The 21,347-nt window shown below is 35.4% G+C and overlaps 2 protein-coding genes across 13 annotated transcripts in view; one reads left to right on the plus strand and one right to left on the minus strand.

The window, feature by feature from the left end:
• AP4S1 (adaptor related protein complex 4 subunit sigma 1) overlaps positions 1-4,273 on the plus strand; it is a 14,943-nt gene extending 10,670 nt beyond the window's left edge. For 3 of the 4 annotated variants that reach the window (XM_019615703.2, XM_019615704.2, XM_010711644.3), the window contains 2 exons: positions 231-358; positions 3,493-4,273. In XM_019615703.2, the coding sequence (XP_019471248.1) occupies positions 231-358; positions 3,493-3,544 (180 nt within the window). In that variant the 3' untranslated portion in view covers positions 3,545-4,273. The remainder of the gene's footprint in view (positions 1-230; positions 359-3,492) is intronic. The other variant, XM_019615705.2, reaches the window with a different exon arrangement.
• A 1,465-nt stretch (positions 4,274-5,738) lies between these two features.
• Positions 5,739-21,347, minus strand: part of HECTD1 (HECT domain E3 ubiquitin protein ligase 1) — a 55,369-nt gene continuing 39,760 nt past the window's right edge. For 8 of the 9 annotated variants that reach the window (XM_010711653.3, XM_010711654.3, XM_010711649.3 and 5 more), the window contains 16 exons: positions 19,951-20,084; positions 17,869-18,025; positions 16,820-17,042; positions 15,556-15,610; positions 15,143-15,325; positions 14,635-14,845; positions 14,471-14,556; positions 12,850-12,977; positions 11,254-11,455; positions 10,974-11,111; positions 10,082-10,689; positions 8,972-9,050; positions 8,792-8,885; positions 8,331-8,481; positions 7,033-7,177; positions 5,739-6,686 (listed from right to left, as the gene is read on the minus strand). In XM_010711653.3, the coding sequence (XP_010709955.1) occupies positions 6,549-6,686; positions 7,033-7,177; positions 8,331-8,481; positions 8,792-8,885; positions 8,972-9,050; positions 10,082-10,689; positions 10,974-11,111; positions 11,254-11,455; positions 12,850-12,977; positions 14,471-14,556; positions 14,635-14,845; positions 15,143-15,325; positions 15,556-15,610; positions 16,820-17,042; positions 17,869-18,025; positions 19,951-20,084 (2,732 nt within the window). In that variant the 3' untranslated portion in view covers positions 5,739-6,548. The remainder of the gene's footprint in view (positions 6,687-7,032; positions 7,178-8,330; positions 8,482-8,791; positions 8,886-8,971; positions 9,051-10,081; positions 10,690-10,973; positions 11,112-11,253; positions 11,456-12,849; positions 12,978-14,470; positions 14,557-14,634; positions 14,846-15,142; positions 15,326-15,555; positions 15,611-16,819; positions 17,043-17,868; positions 18,026-19,950; positions 20,085-21,347) is intronic. The other variant, XM_010711652.3, reaches the window with a different exon arrangement.

The following is a 21,347-nucleotide window of genomic DNA, read 5'->3' on the forward strand; positions in this document are numbered from 1 at the left end:
TTTAAGTAAAATTTTCAGAAATTTAGCTTTTGTTAGAGGCAGGTAGCACATCAAATGCAAAGGAGCAGCACACTAAAGAACACAGAACTGTGCAGTCCATAGAATATTAATCAGCCTAATTTTTTTTAATCTCTATTTTGAAGACTTTATCATCTGAAGGGATATGTAATGTTCAATGACTATGAGATGAAAATCAGACTATAATTAATGTTTATCTCTCTTTCTTTCAGAGTGAATTAGATGTATCCTTTTTGCTATCAGAAAGCCATTTGTATATCTCTTTTTGGTGTATATTCCAGCTCATAATGGAACTAATAGCAGTCAATCATACACTTGAGTTTACCTTTGATGGAAATAGGTAACATTTGTGCTTTTTTTGTTTTGTGTGTGTTTGTTTTTTGGTTTTATTTTTAATTAAGTAGTGTTGTTAGGACAGTTGAATAAACAAGTTGTCTCAGTGATGCTTCTTCCTAATGTGTTAATATCACTATATAAGCCTCTCTTTCATGTATTAAATAAGTGGGTGGAATTTCAAGTAGCTCTAAAACCACAGCTTAGGTAGCATAGGAGCTACTTTCCTGGTGCGATTATCACAGATGATAAAAATGCAAGTGTTATCACAGTAGCTTTGTGGGGAACAACATGCTGCCAAGCATGAAAGTTTTACAAAATTACAAAAAGCTGACTTTTGTGTTGCTTGAACTGGTGAAGCAGTGCTTACTTGAAGACATAAGTAATATATAGAAGAAACATTTACATTCTCCTTGTGGGAGAAAGAAGGAGCATTCTCTAGAACCAAGTATTTGAAGAACGTTGCCTGGATCCAAAAAAGAACATTACATTCCATTGCAACTAGCTGCTGCTTCTAGGATAGAAAAAAAAGCTTTGATACAGTGAATACTTTATGTGAGTCAAGTGTATTCTTCTGTCCACCTTTAGAACACGGCACACATATATAATTAAAAAATTGAATTATGAATTTATATTGACAATTTTTAAGGAAACAAGTTAGTAAACAAAATAAGTGGATGACATGTAAACTCACATGGGTTAGCTTAAAATTGTTCATTAAGTTTCTCTCTAGGGTCATGGTGTAAGGGAATGTGCTCACAGAAGATCAGCCACCTTGCAAACTTTCAGAGAATTTATCCCGGATTATCAACTGCTGTAAGATAGGCTAGAAATTACCTGAAACAAACATCTGAAAAGATAAAATGACAATACATGGTATTTCCTGAATCTAGATTAAAAGAAGGAGGAAAAAAAAAAAAAAAAGCAGCAGCTTCAACTAACCTTTAGTTGAAGATGAATGATCCAGACAGAAATCAAAGTTCTTTAATACTGTATATTCAGTAGCAAAGCACATACGTACTCACGCTATAATCTACAAAGATTTTGTTTGTGCTCCTGGGTGTGTTACCTGATCACAAGGTGTTGGTTGTACTTTATAATGTCTTAAGCTTGTACACACCCTAAATTACTTGCCTGGAATATCCTGAGATATCTTAAAATGTCTCTATATGACTTGAATGTGCATTTTTCCCCTCCCTTTTTCCCCACTTTACTATTTGCCTCTAAGTTGTTTCAGGGAAGGGGACACAGGATTATGTCACATTTATCTCCTTTTAGTATGCATGCCACATAAAAACTCCTAGTGAGACTAAAAAGTACTGTTAAGGTCTTTTGTAAGGGCAGCTCTTAGAGTTACCAATAGGCAGCAGAACATTTAAATACCAATTTTAGTAGGTGCCATTACCTTTACTGCCATGTTATCTAATGGCCAAAACTGTACTTACTATTCTTACAGGAAGCAGGACTATAAATGAAAGCTCTGGGTGATGTACATGTCAGTACAAACCATTTATAGCTTTTCCTGTTGCCAGCTGCTCAAACTGGCTTGCTCTGGTGTTTTTCAGCTGGGTGTGGATCTATGACTTCAGGGCTTTAAACCCTGAAATTTGGGGTGAATTGCCAAACAAGTGACAGGTGGAGAGGATGAATGTTGCTGAAAATCAGAGACATCTCTCACTGGGCAGGGCAGACAGACTTGAATGGCTAAGCAGTATTTTATGTCAAGATGTAACAGCAGAGAAGAGTCATAAGACTTACAGGAAGGGGAAAAACGCCAAGATTATTCACCGTGCAAGTCTGACTGTTTGCCAAGAACAGCATGATTAAGTGAGGTGTGAACACAACTGAAGAAGGAAGCCTATGTTTGGTTGAGAGGAGGGGGTGAGTGATGCCACTCTGAGGGAACTGTAGTGTTGTTATCACTGAAGTTAGTAGACTGCAAAAATTAAAAGCCAGCAGGAGTTGGCTTTATTGCTTGTTGAAACTTGAATGGAATGTTATCTAGCTTTGTGAACAGATCCTCCCTGCCATATGTGGGTCAGTGTCACAGTTGATCAAAACAGGAATAGAACAACTCTCCCTAATAATTCTCACATCACAGTAATAAGGAAGCTGTAACTTCTCAGAATAAAACATTTGTGAGAAGATCAATCTGCCTGAAAAGTAGAATATAGGAAGAAAAATTTTTAAGTCTTTACTCTGCCAAGGAAAGCAAAAAAAGACCACAAAAACCTTAGGCTCTGGAACTGAAATTGTTCATGTTTTAAGGACAGTACTGTTCCTCAGTATTGAAAGGCTTGAGTCTGATATTTAGAAGCAACTTTGCCTACAGTCAAATTCAGAAAGAGGTCTGGAATTTAAATACAACCACCTAATTTAATTTTAGGTTAAGTTTGCCAAATTGGAAACTATTTGATGAAACAGGGACATAGTTAAAGCACGATCACTTTTTGAGACAGATGTTAAGTAACATTAAGGAAAGAGACACTGTTATGGATAAATTTCAGATAACATGAAGATATGCATTCAGTTTCAGATTATCTTCCTTTACTTGAATGTTAGATTGTAAATATCTTTCAGAAAGTGTGTAAATTAAATGCAAACCATTTACTTTTAGCCTTCTTCAAGATTTATTACTAGATTAATGCATTAACTTTTTGTATCACACTGCTCTTAAAAAGCTATTTTCAAGAAAACCAAATAATGTCAGCAATTCAGGGCAAGGAAAATTATACTTGAGAATCAGATTTTAAGAATTTAAGAATTCAAAAACTAGTTTGATTAGAAGAAATACAGAACATTGGCATCTTCACATTCAAATCATTATCGCTTGATAACATTTCATACTTATGCAATAAGTGGTTCTCAGGCCAACAGTAAAATTAATCACCAGCATCTACATTCAAGTTTATTTTTCTTTTACTTCTGTGTTGTAATACTGCAAGATGTAATTTCTCTAGTACCAACTTCTGATATCTCCAATACCGGCCCATGAAAAGCATTGGCTGACCTGTGTCCTTATAAATAGACACATAACTAGCACACTTTAATACCTACTTTTTATAGTTTTTCTTTTTTTAGATTTTTCTCTGAATTTATTTTAATGTAGTTCAAAATACACTTAACTTGTAACGTTTCTAGATCATGTTCAATTTGGATAGAGTGCACATCATATTGGATGAAATGGTGCTAAATGGCTGCATTGTGGAAACAAACCCCAACAGAATTCTTGCGCCGCTGTTTGTGCTTGACAAAGTGGCGGAGAGCTAGGAAGAAGCAAGACTGACTGAGGCATTTAACAGAAGATGGTGAAATCCTCAAAAGCATACCAACAAGCAATCCTCTGATTTTGCAAGACCGACTCATGCAATATTTAAATCAGCTGAAAAATATTTCCTGCTTCTCCTGTACCCTAAAAAAGACACAGAACCACAAAGTGGAAACTTTATTTTCAGACTTGTTAAGGACACAGCAGAAGCCTTTCTAGAACAAAGAAACGTTCCTCAAGAATTGTTTTTTCTTCCAAACAAAGAATAAAGCAATGGAAACTTACTTGTGACTGTGTAGGTATCGCTATGAATCATGTAGCATTCTGCCAGACCTAGAAAGACAGAAAATATGGAAAAACAATTTCAAACTAACTTTCAATGGCACTTCTTAAAACAACAATATGATTTTTTATTTTCATTCGTATGTACACTGCGTGTAAAAGCTCGGTAACTTCTATGACCATCTTTAAACTAGATTCAGCCTTAGTCAAAAAGCTGGTTGTCTTGACCACAGAGATCCTCTGATTTCGGTTACAAAATACGTGTAAATAACACAAGTGTAGATGTATGTAAGATTCCTGCATGCTGTGTTAAGTTATAACTAGAAGTTACACTTAAATATTGTAACATTAATAAACTAAGTAAAATCAAAAGGTTTGATATTTTATAATACACATTTGCTTCATAAATCACACAGTATCTTTTTTATTTTGGAACACCACTGTTAAGTGTTTTGTTTTCTCCCCTGTTATTCCCATCCATCATGATTAAAGTCTATAGAAGATGATCAAGAAGAATCATGTACATCTCTCAAAACACTTATGTAACAAATCAAGTCTGCAGTAGGAAGTAGCTTACAGTAACTTCTATTGACAAGGCATACAAAATATCCATTTGCATCCAAATGCTACATTCCTTAATTCACTGAATTCAGCAATCAGCAATTACTTTAATTTACCTTTCTTGAATGAAGTTATCAGGCTCCTTCTTCGTGACACCCAAGCTAGCGCTAGGTGCAACAGAAAGAGTACTGTGAGAGCACTGTGTTTGAACAGTGTTTGACAGCTGCAGAACTGTAAGCTGCAGAACTAAATTGTACAGAAAGCAAGGCATAGTGAAGTGTTGTGGAGAAGAAGCATTTACAGCTTACAACTTCCTACCAGCCAGGAAACTTCAGCATCCTGAGAAACAGGTGGCATTCGAATTCCTCAAACAGAAGACACACAGAGCATAGGCATTTCTTGCAAACTACCACACAAACTTCCAATTAAGGTTAGTATGTTGATCTGTAATTATACATGCAGTGCCAGCAGACCGCAGCCTAGTCCTGTATCGCAGCAGGTTGCCAATATAAATATTCCTTCCCAATTCAAGATAATGCTACAGTTAAATACATCTAAAACATACATACAGAACTATTTCCTTTAATTGACGATGAACATACTTAACAGTGATGAAAGCAGAAAACCCACAAAGTATCCATCCATAAAGAACTAACTATATGGGGAAAACTTGCCAGGTTCAGCATGAAATCCAAATTATAACACCTGATCCTTAGGGCTACTATTTGAGGCAGAATCTTTCAGCAAGCCTTTCCTCAGGGGTCCAAGCAAGAACAATTACCAAAGAGAGCTGGCACAGAACAAAACGTACCATGCAGACAGATAAAACTAAATTTTTCTTTTTTCTTTTCTGAAAAGTGAGCATTAAAATATGTTTAAAAGACACATTACCTTAAATGATATCTTATTTGCTTTGCCTTGCCATGAGCTGCTTTCCGCCAATAAACACCTCATGACAAAACCAAGAGAGGCGCTCCACCTCAAGTAAAGCAGAACCTGCCACACCATGGGACCCAGTTTTCATTCCAAAGTAATAAGGAATTAAAATCTCAGGCCATGGACCCACTGAAAAGCACCAAACCCTGCCATATGCAAAGTTATCACTGCCAGTTGCACTGTGTAATGTTAAGAGTTGAGTACAGAGATGAGTTAATGACATTAACTATTGCCATGTATTTCTTTTAAACCTTGACAAAAGTATGGCCTCTTGTTCAAAACACATACATGGATTTAGTAACAAGTAATATTAAGAAGGTATTCAGAGGAGACAGCTGTATATGTTGCAAACATTTTAATGATTACTGTTGAGCTTACACATTGGGTGTTTTGTTGTTTTTAAACTTCAAACTGCAACAAGTTAAATAAATGTTTATAATATACAAAGAAAATACAACCCAAAGTAAAACTTGCTTTAAGTGTGCCTTGCACTAGAAACCAGTGTTGTTTTTTTTTTTTAATAGCTTTATTGTTGAACTGCACAAATACACTTAAGGATTTGATCTTCATAGCAGGGCATTTGAGAAATCAAAATATATTCCCACTTGAAAGAAAACAAAAGGTTGTGCATGATTATATGCAAAAACCCACTAAAATACTCCAATAGTGCAGGCACCATTAAAAAAGAAAAAGCTGGAGATGCCCATTAACTCTAAGTTTTAAGGAAGCAAGTTTCTGACCAGTTAGCTTAAAGCCAGCAAAACAGGGATCAGTGATGGCAACTGTAGTGTACAAGGTATTAAATGACAAACTTTACACAAATACACTGTTAGAAATTTGTATCAGTGAACACTGAAAATCTGATGATCTGTTCTTTGGAACAGTCAAACAGAACCACCTTAATTTCCAGTTGTGCAAGCCCTTGAAGCATCACACAGTGTTCTGTGCCAATTTCTTGCTGGCTGTGTAGTTACAAGGATTTATTCTGTCATTAGCAGCTAACAAAATTATTCCACATGTTCCTCACGAGTGAAAAAAGGCAAGTCTCGTCAGAGCACAGCGTGGAGATCATATTTTTCTGCACACAAACACAAGAGGCTTTGCTAGTATCAAAAAACACTTTCTCATGTCCAATATTGCAGTCAACAACTCAGTTGAGATGGAAGCCTTTCTCCATTGTAGCAGCTAGCAGACGCTCTCTCATAATCTCCTCAGAAGAATACTCAGGCAACTTCAGGTAATGCACACATGTATTCACAGATGGGTAACTGGCATCTGTAGCATCAACCTGAGGAAAACAAAGAACGTTCGCTACTGCAGTTGTTCACTTCATGTGCTTATGTAATATAAGAATACCAAAAAACAATGGCATCAGGAAAGCTACAGACCTAAAAATGTATCTACTTTGTATGTACATTAAATCCTTTCTAAGCAAACGAGATGTCAGAGAATGGACCTGAAACACAGAGTAGTACTGAAAGCTTGGCATAGCGACATGAATTAGAAAAGGAAAGAGAATTTAAAAAACAGCCAAACACAAAAAAAAAACCACCAATGATTTTTGTTAATGCAGCAAGGCCTACATTCAAATGCCAAACTAGCTGATTTGGAACGGTAACCTGAAGAAACCATACCTTGCGTACAACAGTAAGTCGGGGATGTAGGTTTGCCAGTCCTCCTGGTGGGAGTGTTGAGCAACCGGTGGTGAATTGGAGAAAAGCCTTTCTTTCATCTGAAGACATACCACACAGAACTCTCACAAATCGAAGGAATCCAGGGCTTAAAATAAATTAAAATGATCAGTTACGATAACGTTCTATGACAGATGTTCTGCTACCCTCCCCAATTTTTTCTTCAGACATGAATATCAGCATCTTTAGCAGTGCCTAAGTAGTCACTGCAAGATTCCAGTTTCTGTTCAGTAGTCAGTTAAGAATAAAACATCATAAATCATAAAAAAACTTTTTTACTCTTCCTGCTGAATACTACAAGGAAAACTGCAGGAGATTAATAACCAATTCTCCATACTTATCCTGGAGCGTTATTTGGCCATCTTCTGTAGGAACAGCTAGAGAAGACAACAATTCAAATCTATTCTACAAAGAATCTGACTAAGCTTAAAACCTTTCACATACCACCTCTGCAGTATGAATCCACTTCCATTCATATATGAGTTTGTTTCTAATTTGCTGAAGACTTCATGACAAAAAAAAAAAAGAAAAAAAGTAACAGACTACAACAGATCTTCAGAGAATTCTCTGGATCCCACCACTTTTATCTGTGTCAGCCCAAAAAACAAGGACCAGAGGGCATGTATGAAGAAAGTATTACTTTCTGCAACATGCCCTCAGGTATCAGGCACCGCATTTCAGCTGTATCTTTGTATGCAGGGCAGGCTGCACTCAGCATCTCTGGCTTATACTAACATAGTTTCACACCTAGTTTCTATGTTATAGCTACTAAAAAAGATGAATAGCCAAAAACAAACAAACCACTAAGACCACCTCCCAGTAGCCAATCAGTGTATATTCTGACTGCACAGTACTTTTTGTTTCAACTACACTTGAAGAGGAAGAAATAAGAAATAAATGACAAATATCAACTATAGCCAACTGAAGTTGTAGCCACCAACAACAAAGACAGAAGTAAAAATTCTCAAGTGATACATTTTAATAGTGTGTATAAGTAAGCTGCTCCTATACTTCCACAAGTTTGACACTTAAATATTTTCTTTTTTATTTATTCTCATCATGAAAACACCAAGTGCCTTCTAATCTGTCTGTTGTGACACAATTATTTCATATAGGTTAAGGCAATTAGTTGCTCTTCAATCGCTGCCAATTCCCATTTTGCATCTTTACTTAAGGAACATTCTAGGTATTTTGTCAACCATGCATCTAAGTGATTTTTAAATCACTTTGAACTGGAGTACCTGTCCCGTGTATATCCCAGTTTAGGTTCTGTATAATTGATGATATCCTCTGCTGCCCAGGAAGGCGACTGATTTCCACAAAGAATCATCTGAACTTCTTCATGGCTGAAAGAACTCAGCTTCTCCATTGGGAAGACTCTATTGAAGCCATCTTTAATATATACAAGTTTTTGTTATGAACACACACCAAAAGAATGTTTAACGAAATTGCATCAGCACTTCACTTGTATTTCAATCAAGTAAACATCTACCACAACATTTTCTAAATTAACAAAACTGAATCTCTCCAAGGCTTGTAACGGTATACCTAATGCAAAGTGTTATGAAACAAATCTCTTATTTACCTGCTACATCCTCAAGTGTTTGTTTCTGAAAGCCATTCTACACCACTAATCCAAACCAAGACACCCTGAACATCAGTAAGTCCACTTAAATATATATTCTGCCATAATTCAAATTACCTCTGAATGCCTCCATCTGTTTCTGTATACCAGTATGCATACAGAAGTCAAACATGAGATCCACATACTCCTCTGCATTATCCATTGTTACAGTCTGTAAAAACAATATATAAATACTCTGAGAATTCACAGTGCATTAGAATTACTGCTGAGATTTCTGAAAGTTGGTTGATTCCTTACCTCATCTTCACCACCTGGCTTGAGATCTACAGCTGTAAATCCATACACTTTGGATGACGGGCAAAACTGAAAATTTAAACTTCAAGACAGAAAAATTGTTAGTTGCTAACTGGAAACAAGTTTGCTATTACTTTTGTAAATACTCAAGATTAATGAACCCTCCCTTCTCCTCCATTTCAAAATACTGTGGATCATTTTGTATATACCTAAACAGTGGTACCACAATATAAAACTACGATTAATAATGGACTTTGCAAGTAATAGTTATTTCCTGTCTACAGTATGCATGTGTATTTGCTCACTACTTACTTGGTTTTGCTATAAAAAAATTCTTGCAGTTCTCTTTAAACTATCAGCGTCAAAACAACTTGAGCAGCTTAATTTAGTTTATGATCTCAAAGAGAATAATTTACATTAATTTCCAATACTAATAGTTATAGAGACACTTAACACACTTCGGCCCTTCAGGTGGTACTTGTGTTTGTTCTCACTCTCTCTTTCGTTACACTTAAGTTAACAAGACCATAAGCAATTACCGAACCCTAACTATATAACTCCTGTGGCAGAAGATGACTTTTATGAATAACTCACACTGTTGTTTGAAAAGAAATATTTTAGAACTATAAAAGATGACATCCTGACTCAAATTCACGCAGGTATGAGTAGTTTTGTATCTTCCAGCACTGCACTGATGTCTACTAATACATATCCACATTTCAGAAAAGCTCAAAGTGTTCTCTTTAAAAGCTCTTCAAAAAGTTTAATAAATTTCAATATTTGTCATAACAAATGGATTGAATTCACATTTTTGTAAAGGTCTTAGCAAGTATTTAGGTGTTCCTACAGTCACTGCGGCATCATGGTCCAGCCACATTTAAGTTAAAACATTAAAAAAAGCCTGAACAGGTAAGAAGGAAAATCCCTAAAACAAGAAGGAACTAGAATCTAGTTATAGACAGCAAAATAGATTTTGCTATATCTCTAATGATTGCACCTTCCCCCTCACAACGATACTATTTAAAACAAAGAAATCTCAGTTCTTATTAGATGTGGTAATGCTCATCTCTAATACAATACTGTTTGTTTACTTATAAATATGAAAATTCTTACCCCAAATCCTCTATGCTAAGCGGCGGCCCAGAACCTGATGGATTCTTCAGCATTAATTCCTGTAGTTTTGTATTTTTTTCATCTTCTGACAGGCTCTTGTTGCTTAAAATTTGACGCCTTTTAATTGCAAGGTCCTTAATTTCTTTTAGAAACCTTGCTCTATGTGGATTTATTAATTCAAAATCTTCCCATGTTAGAATTCCATTAAACCAGGCAGGAGGTTTAGGCTTTGGTGGATCAAGAATAAATTCGGATTTGGAGTCTTCTTCCAGACTTCCTACTGACAGTGAATCATGCCCTTCTTCCGTAGAAGCCTCTGACTGACTTTCAGTACAGTGCAAGTCCCTGTCACTCCGTGATTCATATATCAACTTACTCATATTGCTTTTAATGTCTCCCATACACATGAGTTTAAAAAAAGGCTTAGAAATGGGTAAATCCACAAGTCTATTGTCTTGAATGCATTTAGCCAAGAAAATTCCAAGGAAATGAAAGAGTTTGGTTATCCTTTCAAGTTCATCACTATCTTGTGGGAATGGTGCTGTGAAGAGTCCACATGATCGCTGTACATAGTAACCAGGGGGTTTTAATCCACCACCAATATCAACCTGATTTAAGAGACAGAAAATAAACATTAATATTAAAAATTCATAAAAAATAACATTGATAAAGGTGAATTTAATCATATGACTGTGCTAGTTAACTTGCCATTACTGTACTTTCGTGTTATAAAGAAAAAAATGAGAAGGAGCTATGGAACACTGTGGTCATTCCTGATGATAATGAGTGGCTGCTCACTGATCAAATGCTCTTTCCTTCCTGGCTATCTAGCTCATTTTTCTCTTACATAAGTTTTGAACACTTAGAATTTAACATGCGAACAGAAACGGACCTGACGAGACTCATCATCTGGAAAATCGTCATCACAAAGCCAAGCTCCCAAATCTGTCCTCTGAAATTCTGCTGCTACCAATGCATAAAACTCCAAGGTAGGACCCAGGCCCGTTCCTTCCTCCCCTAAAAACTCAACCTATAAAAAACATAAAGGAATATTAACAATAAAAGAAATTTCTAGTGAAATGTTCAGTGTTGGTTATGCAACAGGATATTCCTTATCCTGGCCAGCGCATTAGAAATGGCTAAGCTCACTCTACTAGGCAGATATGCTTTACCTCTAGAACGGATTTTCTGTCTGCATGAATCTGCATGACATTTTCTGCCCATTCCATCAGCGATTCACCTCGTGGAACTTTCACCCTTTCATGCTTCAGGCGTCCCACTCTGAATTCTCCTGGATCATCACGTCGCACTGTGCTTGTGGTTCTTGTTCTTTCAACAGTGGCTTCGCGTCTGTTTTGTAGCCACACAATCGCTCTAGAAAAAAAACCCCACAAAAAAAGTTATTTCAAACTTGAAAGTATCCACAATTAAAAAGTTACTTGTTAAGTACTAATCACCTTTTTCAGAATTATCCAAAATGCAGAAGTATGGGCTGCTTTATATTTTATGAATTTAGCAAGCTAAATAATTTTATATTACTATGAAGGGTCAGACAATGTCTAATATAACAAATAGCAACAACAAAAACATTTAATATATATTTGAACAGTGGAATGAACAGAGGGCATCGTACTTGATATCACACACACAGAAAACCCTACAGTTTCTTTCTAATGGTAGCTGGTCATTACAGGTTGCACTATACTGCAGAACAGTTGTACATGAGCCCATTAATACTGACCAAGTTTTACAGCACAATTTACTTGCTTACATAATAATCAGAGAAGCATTAAACCAAAGCTTAAGTGCAGTCATTCACATATAAAATGACATTAAGTTATAATAATTAGAGTAATAATAACATAATGAAACTCTTACCTATATAGTTATGGGCAAGAGTACAAAAGAAAAAAGTTTACTTAAAAAAAAAAAAATTCCAACATATTAGTAGTGTTACAGGAATTATACAGGTCCTTTGTTCCTCCATAGCTCCTAAAGACCCATATCAATTAAGCAAGAACAACTGCCTCTAATAACAATACTTATATGAAGGCAAAGTTCAAAATTCTTGTATGGATTTTCATCTATGCAGCTATCTACAAATCTACCATCTGTTGGTTGTTTTGTTTGACATTTGCCCAGAGGTGGTGAACACCCTGTCCCAGGAGACTAGACTAGACCTGACTTTGTAGGTGTCCCTGCTCACTGCAGTGGAGCTGGACAAGATGATCTTTAAAGGTCCCTTCTAACTCAAACATTTCTACAATTTCTCTGCTAAACAAAAACAAGAACAAAAGTTATGTGCTTTGGTTTATATTTTCAAAAATAATTTAATTCACAGTTATTTTAAGAAAGCTTTTTTATTTTTGTTTTTTAGTTCATTATGCAATGAACTGCAGCCCAATTGAATTACTACTTGGTATAACTATCTACAGGAACCCAGCCACGTCTTCAGATAACATGCTGAAGAATTAAATTTCTTCAAATTCAGGAGAATATCAGACAAAAGATAAGCCACTCGTCATAAACTTCTAACACAATGAATAAGAAATATTAGAAGTGTCCCAAAGTTCCAAAGCTTCCCAGCATCCTCCCATTTTTCCCTGCTACCTGCCTAAAATGCTTAAAATCTGGAAAGCCAAGTTTATCTTGTTAGGATGAGGTTTTTTTTGTGAGTTACTAATTCAAAAAGCTATTCTGAAAAAGAAATAAAATAAAAGAAATCTGAGAGGTGGAGATTTTTTTTTTTCTTCCACTTGTTTGTTTACCTTGATGCTCCAAATGCTGTGCAGGTAAAGTATAACTGTCTAGTTTCAAATGGAATTAAGAAAGGACACTTGCTTGTTAGCTGCTCACACCAGTCTGGCAAAGCTCCACTTGCTAGTGCCAAGGGTTCCTGTAGTTTAATGGAAGAAACAAAAACAGAAAGTATTTCTATTACTAGGCTCAGGTTGTTCCAGTTCCAGCAAGTTTGTAACTAATGAACAGACATCTAATATACACAATATAAAACAAGAATAGTTTTCACCTATTCTTGAGCAAGTTCCTTGTTTCTTAGCAAACTTTTTTTTTTTTTTTCTTCTTTCTTAAATGCCACTAACAAGATGTTCCCTGAGTTTCTGGGGTTTGAGTGGACACAGGATGCTTTGGTGCATACACTAAGATCTGTACTAAATCCTCGGGATACCTACTGGTCAAAGTATTGTGGGGAAATCACAGTACGTAATTATCAAGATAACTATTTCTGAATTTTGCTCAAAAGTGGTCAAATACTTACTCAATTCTGGAAGACACCACAAAAAATTCAGTGGTAGTAGAGATGATCCATACTGAAATATTACTATAGTCTCTTCTAAAATACAAACGTAACAAAGACTGCCAGAATTATTTTATTACTACAAAGATATTTTGGTGCCTAAACACCCTTTATAAGACCATGAAAAACATTCTTCAATAATTAGGTTGACTTAACTGTAACTAAAGAACCTCAAAAAACAAACAAGTAGAAGAACTAAGTGAATTTAGAACCTTCATTTTCTTTAATAAAGATTAAAAAAATATGTAGTCCTACTGAGGCATAATTCCATATTCCCAAATATTACCTGGGATGGTGAGGGTGGAAGATAAGACATCAAATAACCCCCCCTGCAAATCCTCTCCTGCCCTACAAATGGAGACTGGAGATTCCAGGATTGCAGCAATACTGTCAAGACAACCTATGCTCAGTTACCACATATTATAATACTCCTGCTCCTAATTGTGACTTTCAATTTAAAATAACTTCAAGTTTTTGCTAATGGATGAAGAACTACTCTAGCAAAAACAAAAAACTTGCAATTCTGATTTTCAGGAAGAAGTTTGATGTCTATAGAGTTAATTTGGGAAACCTGTCAAAGCAACTATTTGGAAGCACGTCATTAGGTTTCTTCATTATTTTGCAATGAAATCCACCAGCTCACTAGAACAAATACAGAAGTTTGACTTAGTCATACTAAGTTGACTAAATGTCAACCAAGATAGTTCAGAGAGTATCTAATATAAACAAAACATTTACAATAAGCTGATAAGCACTTTCTTCCACCTTCCAGAGGATTTCACAGTTGGTTAGACATAAACTAAACCACCATTTTATATATATCGAGGCCTGTGTTGGGGATCATAACTGCTATCACTTCAAAACAACTGTCTCAATTGGGATGAAAAAAAATTTATGCTTTCTAACCATAACAACCGTAACGTTCATTGCTATGTTTCTGTTCAGACAAGCCTGCTACTGCAGAATTTACTCATCCAAAATAAAAGAAAATAAATTTTGTATGAAACAATTCAAAAGGCAAGACAGCAAAAAAGCTAATACATTCAAACATTTTAAGTAAGAAAGAGTTTTACCTCGATCTGCTGCAGAATTTTTGTAGTAATTTTTTTGCTTGTGAATTCATCTGGTGGAAAGTTAAACTGAGGATGCTCATCTCCTTCTGAAATGAAGAGAAAAAAATTCATTTATTTTGTGTTCACTAAAACATTTGAGCAACTTTGCTTTATAACTCACATACCTTCTTGAGAAGTTCGCGCTGTGTAAGGGTCACTAGCAACTATATACAAAATGCGAAGTAACTGCAAAACATCTTCCACTCCACAGGAGTTCTGCCCACTGCCAGCTTTGGCTTGAGGTTGCTCTTTTGCCAAACTAAGGATATCAGAATTCTGAAGAGTAGAAATGGCCCCCTGGCTTAATCCAGATTTTGATCCATGTTCACAAAAATCCTAAGGGGAAAAAAACAATAATTAAAAAATGTTATGAATGAAAACTGCTATTACCATCCTTATGCTCGTGTACTCCAAGGTAATGATTTGAAAAATCAGAATGGTTAGTGTTTAACTTGAACATTTAGTTCAATTGTTGATAATTCAAATCACGGTCCAAACACACTTTAACACATCTATATTTAACAGAAGACCAAAAAAAAAAAAAGCAAAACACAAACTTGCTATTGGCCTGTGAATATTCAAAACAAAGCACACAGCCATACATGAATAAAAAGATTGGATGCAGACATATACCTTGTATGCAGCTATGAGCTGGGAACAATTTCTGTTTTTCCTAATACTTTTATTAGTGCCGGTTAATTTCCAGTGGCGCAGGAAAGCTGAATCTGCATTCTTCTGCAGGTAGGTTATCAAGTCATTCTTTGGTAATTCATCAGTGCCAAGGTACTGCTCCACATGCTCTACTGACCAGCAACCCTACAACAGGAACCACCAAGTGTTGGTTTTTCCTGATTGTAAAGTCTTAAAGATTTCACCATGCATTATATATTTGAAAAGAACATGCATGAACAAATATACTCACAAATCCTCTAGCTAATTGAAAACTGTTAGTTTTTTTAATGTAGCATTTCATAAACTGCAATAAGACTTACTTTGCTGATGTTTAAACAGCCACAACAACATAAACAAAGGCAGGGAAGTCTTACCATTTTTCCACTTTCTTTTTCTTTATCAGAATCCTTCATTTCTCTGTACATGATTCTAGATATTAAAACAATGAATTAGTACTCCATACTCACAAGCATGTCCTCAAAATTGTGAAATTACACACTGAGTTGTTAGACACAATGATACTTAAATAGCATAATAAAAAAAAAACTTCACTTCCTAGAACATCCAAAGCTCTTAAACTAGTACAAGCATTAATTTTCACAGTGTGAATAAATTAAAAGCTCTGCAAGATAGCTACATTTCTTTAAGTCAAGTTTGAGTACACAAGCCACTTTATTGTTCAAATTTCCCAACATGGCTTTAGGATCTTCATTACATGAGCTCAATGAAGCCTGAAATTTCAGGGTAGTTTACTGTGTATGTATAAATTTAGGAAACTTGCACATTTACAAATATTTCTACTATTTTTAGTTTTTTTTTTTTTTAAATACAAAACACTACTTTTGACACAAGGCACCACAGACAATAGTTGGGACACAAACACTGAAAAAATATTCAAAGTTAAAAAACTGCAACAACCATATTGCTGTTGCTTTCATATGCATTAATTTTCCAATTAGATAGAAATTATATTGGTATGATAAATGAGACATGCACAATTACAGTTTTAGAATTCCTATTATCATAAATCAAGTAAAGACAAGTTAGGATAGAGAGAATAGCTGAATTTGGAATGGACTCCATTTGTACTGTTGTACATGCTCTCAAGCCCTTTAAGCCTTCTAAGTATCTCAGATGCCCTCTGCTATAACTTGCTCTGGGTCCACATCTCTCATAGGCTCTCAGGAGCTTAGAAGTCTCTCACTAGCACTGAGGGGAAATATTTCTTTCTTCACACTGGTGCCAGTGTTCTTCCTAGCAAAGCCCAGGATGCTGATGACTTTTCTTTGCTGTAAGGGTGCATAGCTGGCTCATGTTCAACTTTATCTCTACCTGAACACTCATGCCCTTTTCTCCAAGCTACTTTCCAGTGAGATGGCTCCCAGTCAGCAGCAGTGCTGCATCCTAACCTATTGCCCTTCACATCCCTCCCATTTTTTTTTTTTTAATTATTTTTGAAGTAGTCATAGCACTACCTTCAAAACTGATATGAACATCTGAACAAAAAATGTAAGGAAAAAAATCTAACTCTAGCATTGCTTCTTACAGAGGAGGGAGAGATCTTAACATTGTTTTACTTCTGTCTCGTAATCAGTCACACAGTGTTCTCTTCGCAGAATAACAAATTTGTGAGCTTACGTGTATGTTGGCTCCCAAATACGTCTAAGTTTGTCAGATTTCACATTGCCATTACAGGAAAGCTGTAACAATTTCTGTACGTAGTAAAATATTGTGGATCGAAAATTTGTTAGTGGCAGTTCTACTTCTCGAGTTGTTCCAAGACCTGAAACTTTCAACGTAAGTGCTAAGCGTGGTGAAGGCATACACTCAACCTCTTCCAAGAGTTCTGAATGAGGCGTACCTGCAAAAGAAAAATCATTTGACATGATGTTAACATAAAATACATAAAACATGATGAGCTGGCTTAAATATTAGTAAAGTAGTTTAATAAGGAACTGTAAAGATTTCCTGCATGCAGGCCAGCAAGTTTAGCAAGTACTGAATTAAAACTACGAGCTATTACTAAGTGCCATAATTATACCACTTCTCTATGTGAGTAAAGTTACAATCTGTTTTTGAAATCCATATTGATTCTTACACGTCAGTAATATTCTCTTTAACATAATTATAGGACATTAATTATTTATTTACATGGTAACTTCCTTTTGTATTGACTCTTCAGTTCACCAAAATCAACAATGGTTCATTTCCACATAAGCCCAAAAACATGCACTCCTTTCTGTAATGAACACTGACTATGCCTACAGAGCTGAAGAAGAATGAACTAAGGAACAAGCCTATGCTATGCTGCTTGTAATACAGACTGCTCAGTGACTGCTAATTTTTCCATCACTTAGGCTTTGGAATGCTTCAGCAAGACCTCTCCAATCAAAGCTACTCTAGGCAGCTCAATACAGAGATTATTCCCTGTAGGTTGACTGAGACATAGCGAGAGACCTAACGCTAATGTGAGTTAGATTCAAGACTGTGACTATTTTCCACGGTGCTTAATTTACTTCTTTCTCAGTGCTTGCACATGCAGAAGCAAATGAAGCTCACATTCAAACAATAAAAAGCCACACAGACACAAAAGCATGTTGTACTGGCTAATAGTGATAGGATCCCCGGAGCCCAAAGGGCCTTATAAAGCCTGATTACATATCACAAAATACACCTTGTCAACATACCCGGTGGAGGGATTTCTAAATCAGTTGTTTGCTGAACATTTGTTCGACCAGGTCTTGGATCAAAAGCAGGAACCAGAGCAGAAAATTGCCGTTTCAATACATAATCATCATCCCATGTTCTTCTACGACCCCCTTTGGTCTCATACTCCTCTTCTTCCTAAAATAAAGGAAGTAAAAAGGAATTGTAATAATAAAAATTCTGTAACAGAGATACTTTCATCAAAAACATAAAAATTAGTCACGGAATGCAGCAGTAACAAAGATGACAAAAGATATAAAAAAAAAAAGAAGTAACACTGTTAAGTGCCAGCTATTTAATTGGTCAAGCAGGAATCAAAAGAACTAAGCAAAACCACCAACATATAGAAACTTGCACTGATAGGCTAAATTTAGAATAGGTAACTTCACAATTTCTCGAAAGAATGAAAATTTTTGTCAAGCATCAAAATGACATAGGAAAATTTACCATCATGTAGGTCAGCAAATTTGGTGTAAACGTTTTGTGTATTGCACAAACTTTGGCGTATCAAAGACTCAAATCAATACTGTCAAAATAAATGCATTAACTTTTCTGAATACAGTAGGGTTTTTTGTAAATATATAAATACATTGCTCTATAATATGCATGCATTTTATCCATTGATGAAATCATATACCAAAGTACTGTAACTATTATGGCAGGAAGAAATCTGATTTTCAACAAGCCTTTGCAAATATTAACTACTTATGACCTTTCTAAAACAAGCCTTTAATCTGTTCAGCTATTCACTGAGAAGAATGACGTAGTATATGAAAGAGAACCCAAGAAAGGAAAATTTTCATTTGCAGATCTGGTTCTTGGAATCTTAAACGAAGTCTAACTTATCATTTCTACTTCTCCCCATGAAAAAATACCAACTTAATTTAAACAACTCTGCAAAGTGATCGACAATTATGCTTACAATTTCAGCATATTAAGAAGTGGAAGTTTCTGTAGTTTCATAAATATTTACGTTTGTGCAGCAAGTATTAAACTAACATTAGTGAAGGCCTATATTTTTCCTCTTTCAGTACTCATTCAGATCAACTTCAATGGTGATAGAAGACCAAGCATTCATCATAACACAGCATAACTAAATAAAGCACCAGAATTCATTATAATATAGGCAAGATCTGTGAGACTAATTTCCTGCTTTTCTTATTCTTTCTAGATATTCCACCTACCAGACTTAATTATTAAAATTTGCTTCACAGAGGCCTACAGGTAAACACATACTCAAACTGCATCACTAAAAAAAAACAACACAGGAGCCCATCCACAAAGTTACACCATTTCATCAGCCAGTGAAATGGTGATCTATCACTTCTGCTGTCAACTTGTTTCGAGGATGCTTTTTAAGATGTCAGTTCTGACCTACAACATCTCAGAGTGTGCTGATGTTCAAAAACATTTTTCTCTTGAAGAAATGTTGAAGGTGGTACAATTCATCAAATTTGCACAGGAAGGGGACTGCCCACTTCGCTATCCTTTCCAACAAGGCCTCACAATTTTACTGTACCCATGCAAATGCGTAAGAAAACAGCTTTTGTTCATACTCAGGATATACACAAGAACAGGAAAAAGGCACAATGAACTGCCTTCTGGAAGAGGTATTCTGTTTGCAGTGCTAGAGAAGTATAAGCTGATTTTATCTCTGGCATTTCATTTAGAGCCTTAATGGATTGGTACTCATAATCAAAGAGTCAAAGAATGGCAGAGGCTGGAAGGGACCTCTGACTCCTGCTGGATGAGCAGGGTCACCCAGTACAGGTGGCCCAAGATCATGTGTATCTGAGGTCTCTGAAGAAACGTAAGGAGGTAGACTTCACTACTTCTCCAGGCAATGTGTCAGTGCTCAGTCAGCTATACAGTAAAGAAAGAGATTCTTAAGCAATTCTCCAATTTAGTAGTCCTAAAACTGAATGCATATATTTTAATTAGAATCAGAATGATTGGAGTTGAAAGGGATGCTAAAGAGTATCTAGCTAAGACTCCATTTACCAAAAATATCTAGATTTTTAATGCATCTGTTAGCATAGATAAGGTAGATAACTGCACTTTACCATAACTTCCTCATATTCTTGATCTTCTTGGTTGTCGTCTTCATTTTCATCATCTTCTTCATCTGGTTCAGGTAGATCCTCATCATCATCTAACTCTGCCAACAGAGTACTAGCTCGACAGCTATCCAGAAAATCTATAACATATATATTTATATATTTATTTGCAAAATAATAATAATAATAAAAAAATCTCTTAAAGACAAATTATGAAAATGTAAAAACTTCAACATTGAGAAGACTGAAAAAACAATTCTCACAAACAAAAAGAGAGAATTAAACCACAGCTGATATAGTATATCTAAAAAATGAAGCCTATAATATAGTGTAATTAAGAATAACCAGAAATTGCTGTTTTTCATTTGCTTTTATCAGACATGTTATAATTCCATTCATTTTAAATTATGAATACTGTAAAAATTAGTACACCAGTTTATTTTGTCTGATTCTGTATTTTGTTTTAAAAGCAGGTTAATGACATAATTTCCACAACGAATATGTGGTTACATCTCAAATTATACTGGAAGGGACATTTTAAGAGCAATATTTTTGAAGATTTAGTTGTTACTGAATTTCTTGAACTAAAAGCTGAAGCTAATACAAAGATCAATTTCACCCACCTAGTACTAACACTTAAAAACCAGGATTTCCCCCAGATAAACAAAAAAAAGAAAAGAAATTCACAGTGATCCAAGACAAACTATGATAGGGAAATACTGCATTTTTCTATATACAAATAAACGGTCCAAATACCCTTTGAATTGTTGTTAAGTCCCCAACAGAAACTCCAGTGTAACTTCTGAAAATAATTGCTCAGTTGTTTCTATTTTAAGACTTGTAGCCTGATCAAAATATTGACACTTAAAAGAATAAATGGAGATGGTATATGTAGATATCTTACCCAATTCCAAGTGGCTCAATTCCAATGCCCTGCTAATCTGGCGCTAATTTGAACAGCCAGAACAGACTTCATGATAAGCAACAAAAAACACAATTTCTAATTGCTTATTTAACCAAGTTTTTACACAATTTGTGTCTCTTCTTCCAATAATCTCTCTCAATCCAATGAGCTTCGCATTAGAAATACTTTCCTGCATCTAGTTCAAGTTTTTCTTGACTTCATCAACTTAATTCCTCGATTTTATCATTCAGCCTAGTAAACTACAATCCTCTTTCACATAATTCATATCCTACAAACAACTTCCATCCGAATGCCTGAATTTAGCATATAAATTCCATACGACTTTGAATTTTGTTCCTCAAATCACAATTCTATTCTTTGCATCAATTTCATTTCTGTGTTCTTTCCAATTTCTTGCAATTTCTATGGACTGGAGACACTTGGTACTTCATACACAATTTTTAGTGTACAGCATGTCTAACGGTTGGATATTTTTCAG

Source organism: Meleagris gallopavo, chromosome 5 (assembly GCF_000146605.3).
Source record: "Meleagris gallopavo isolate NT-WF06-2002-E0010 breed Aviagen turkey brand Nicholas breeding stock chromosome 5, Turkey_5.1, whole genome shotgun sequence".
NCBI lineage: Eukaryota > Metazoa > Chordata > Aves > Galliformes > Phasianidae > Meleagris > Meleagris gallopavo.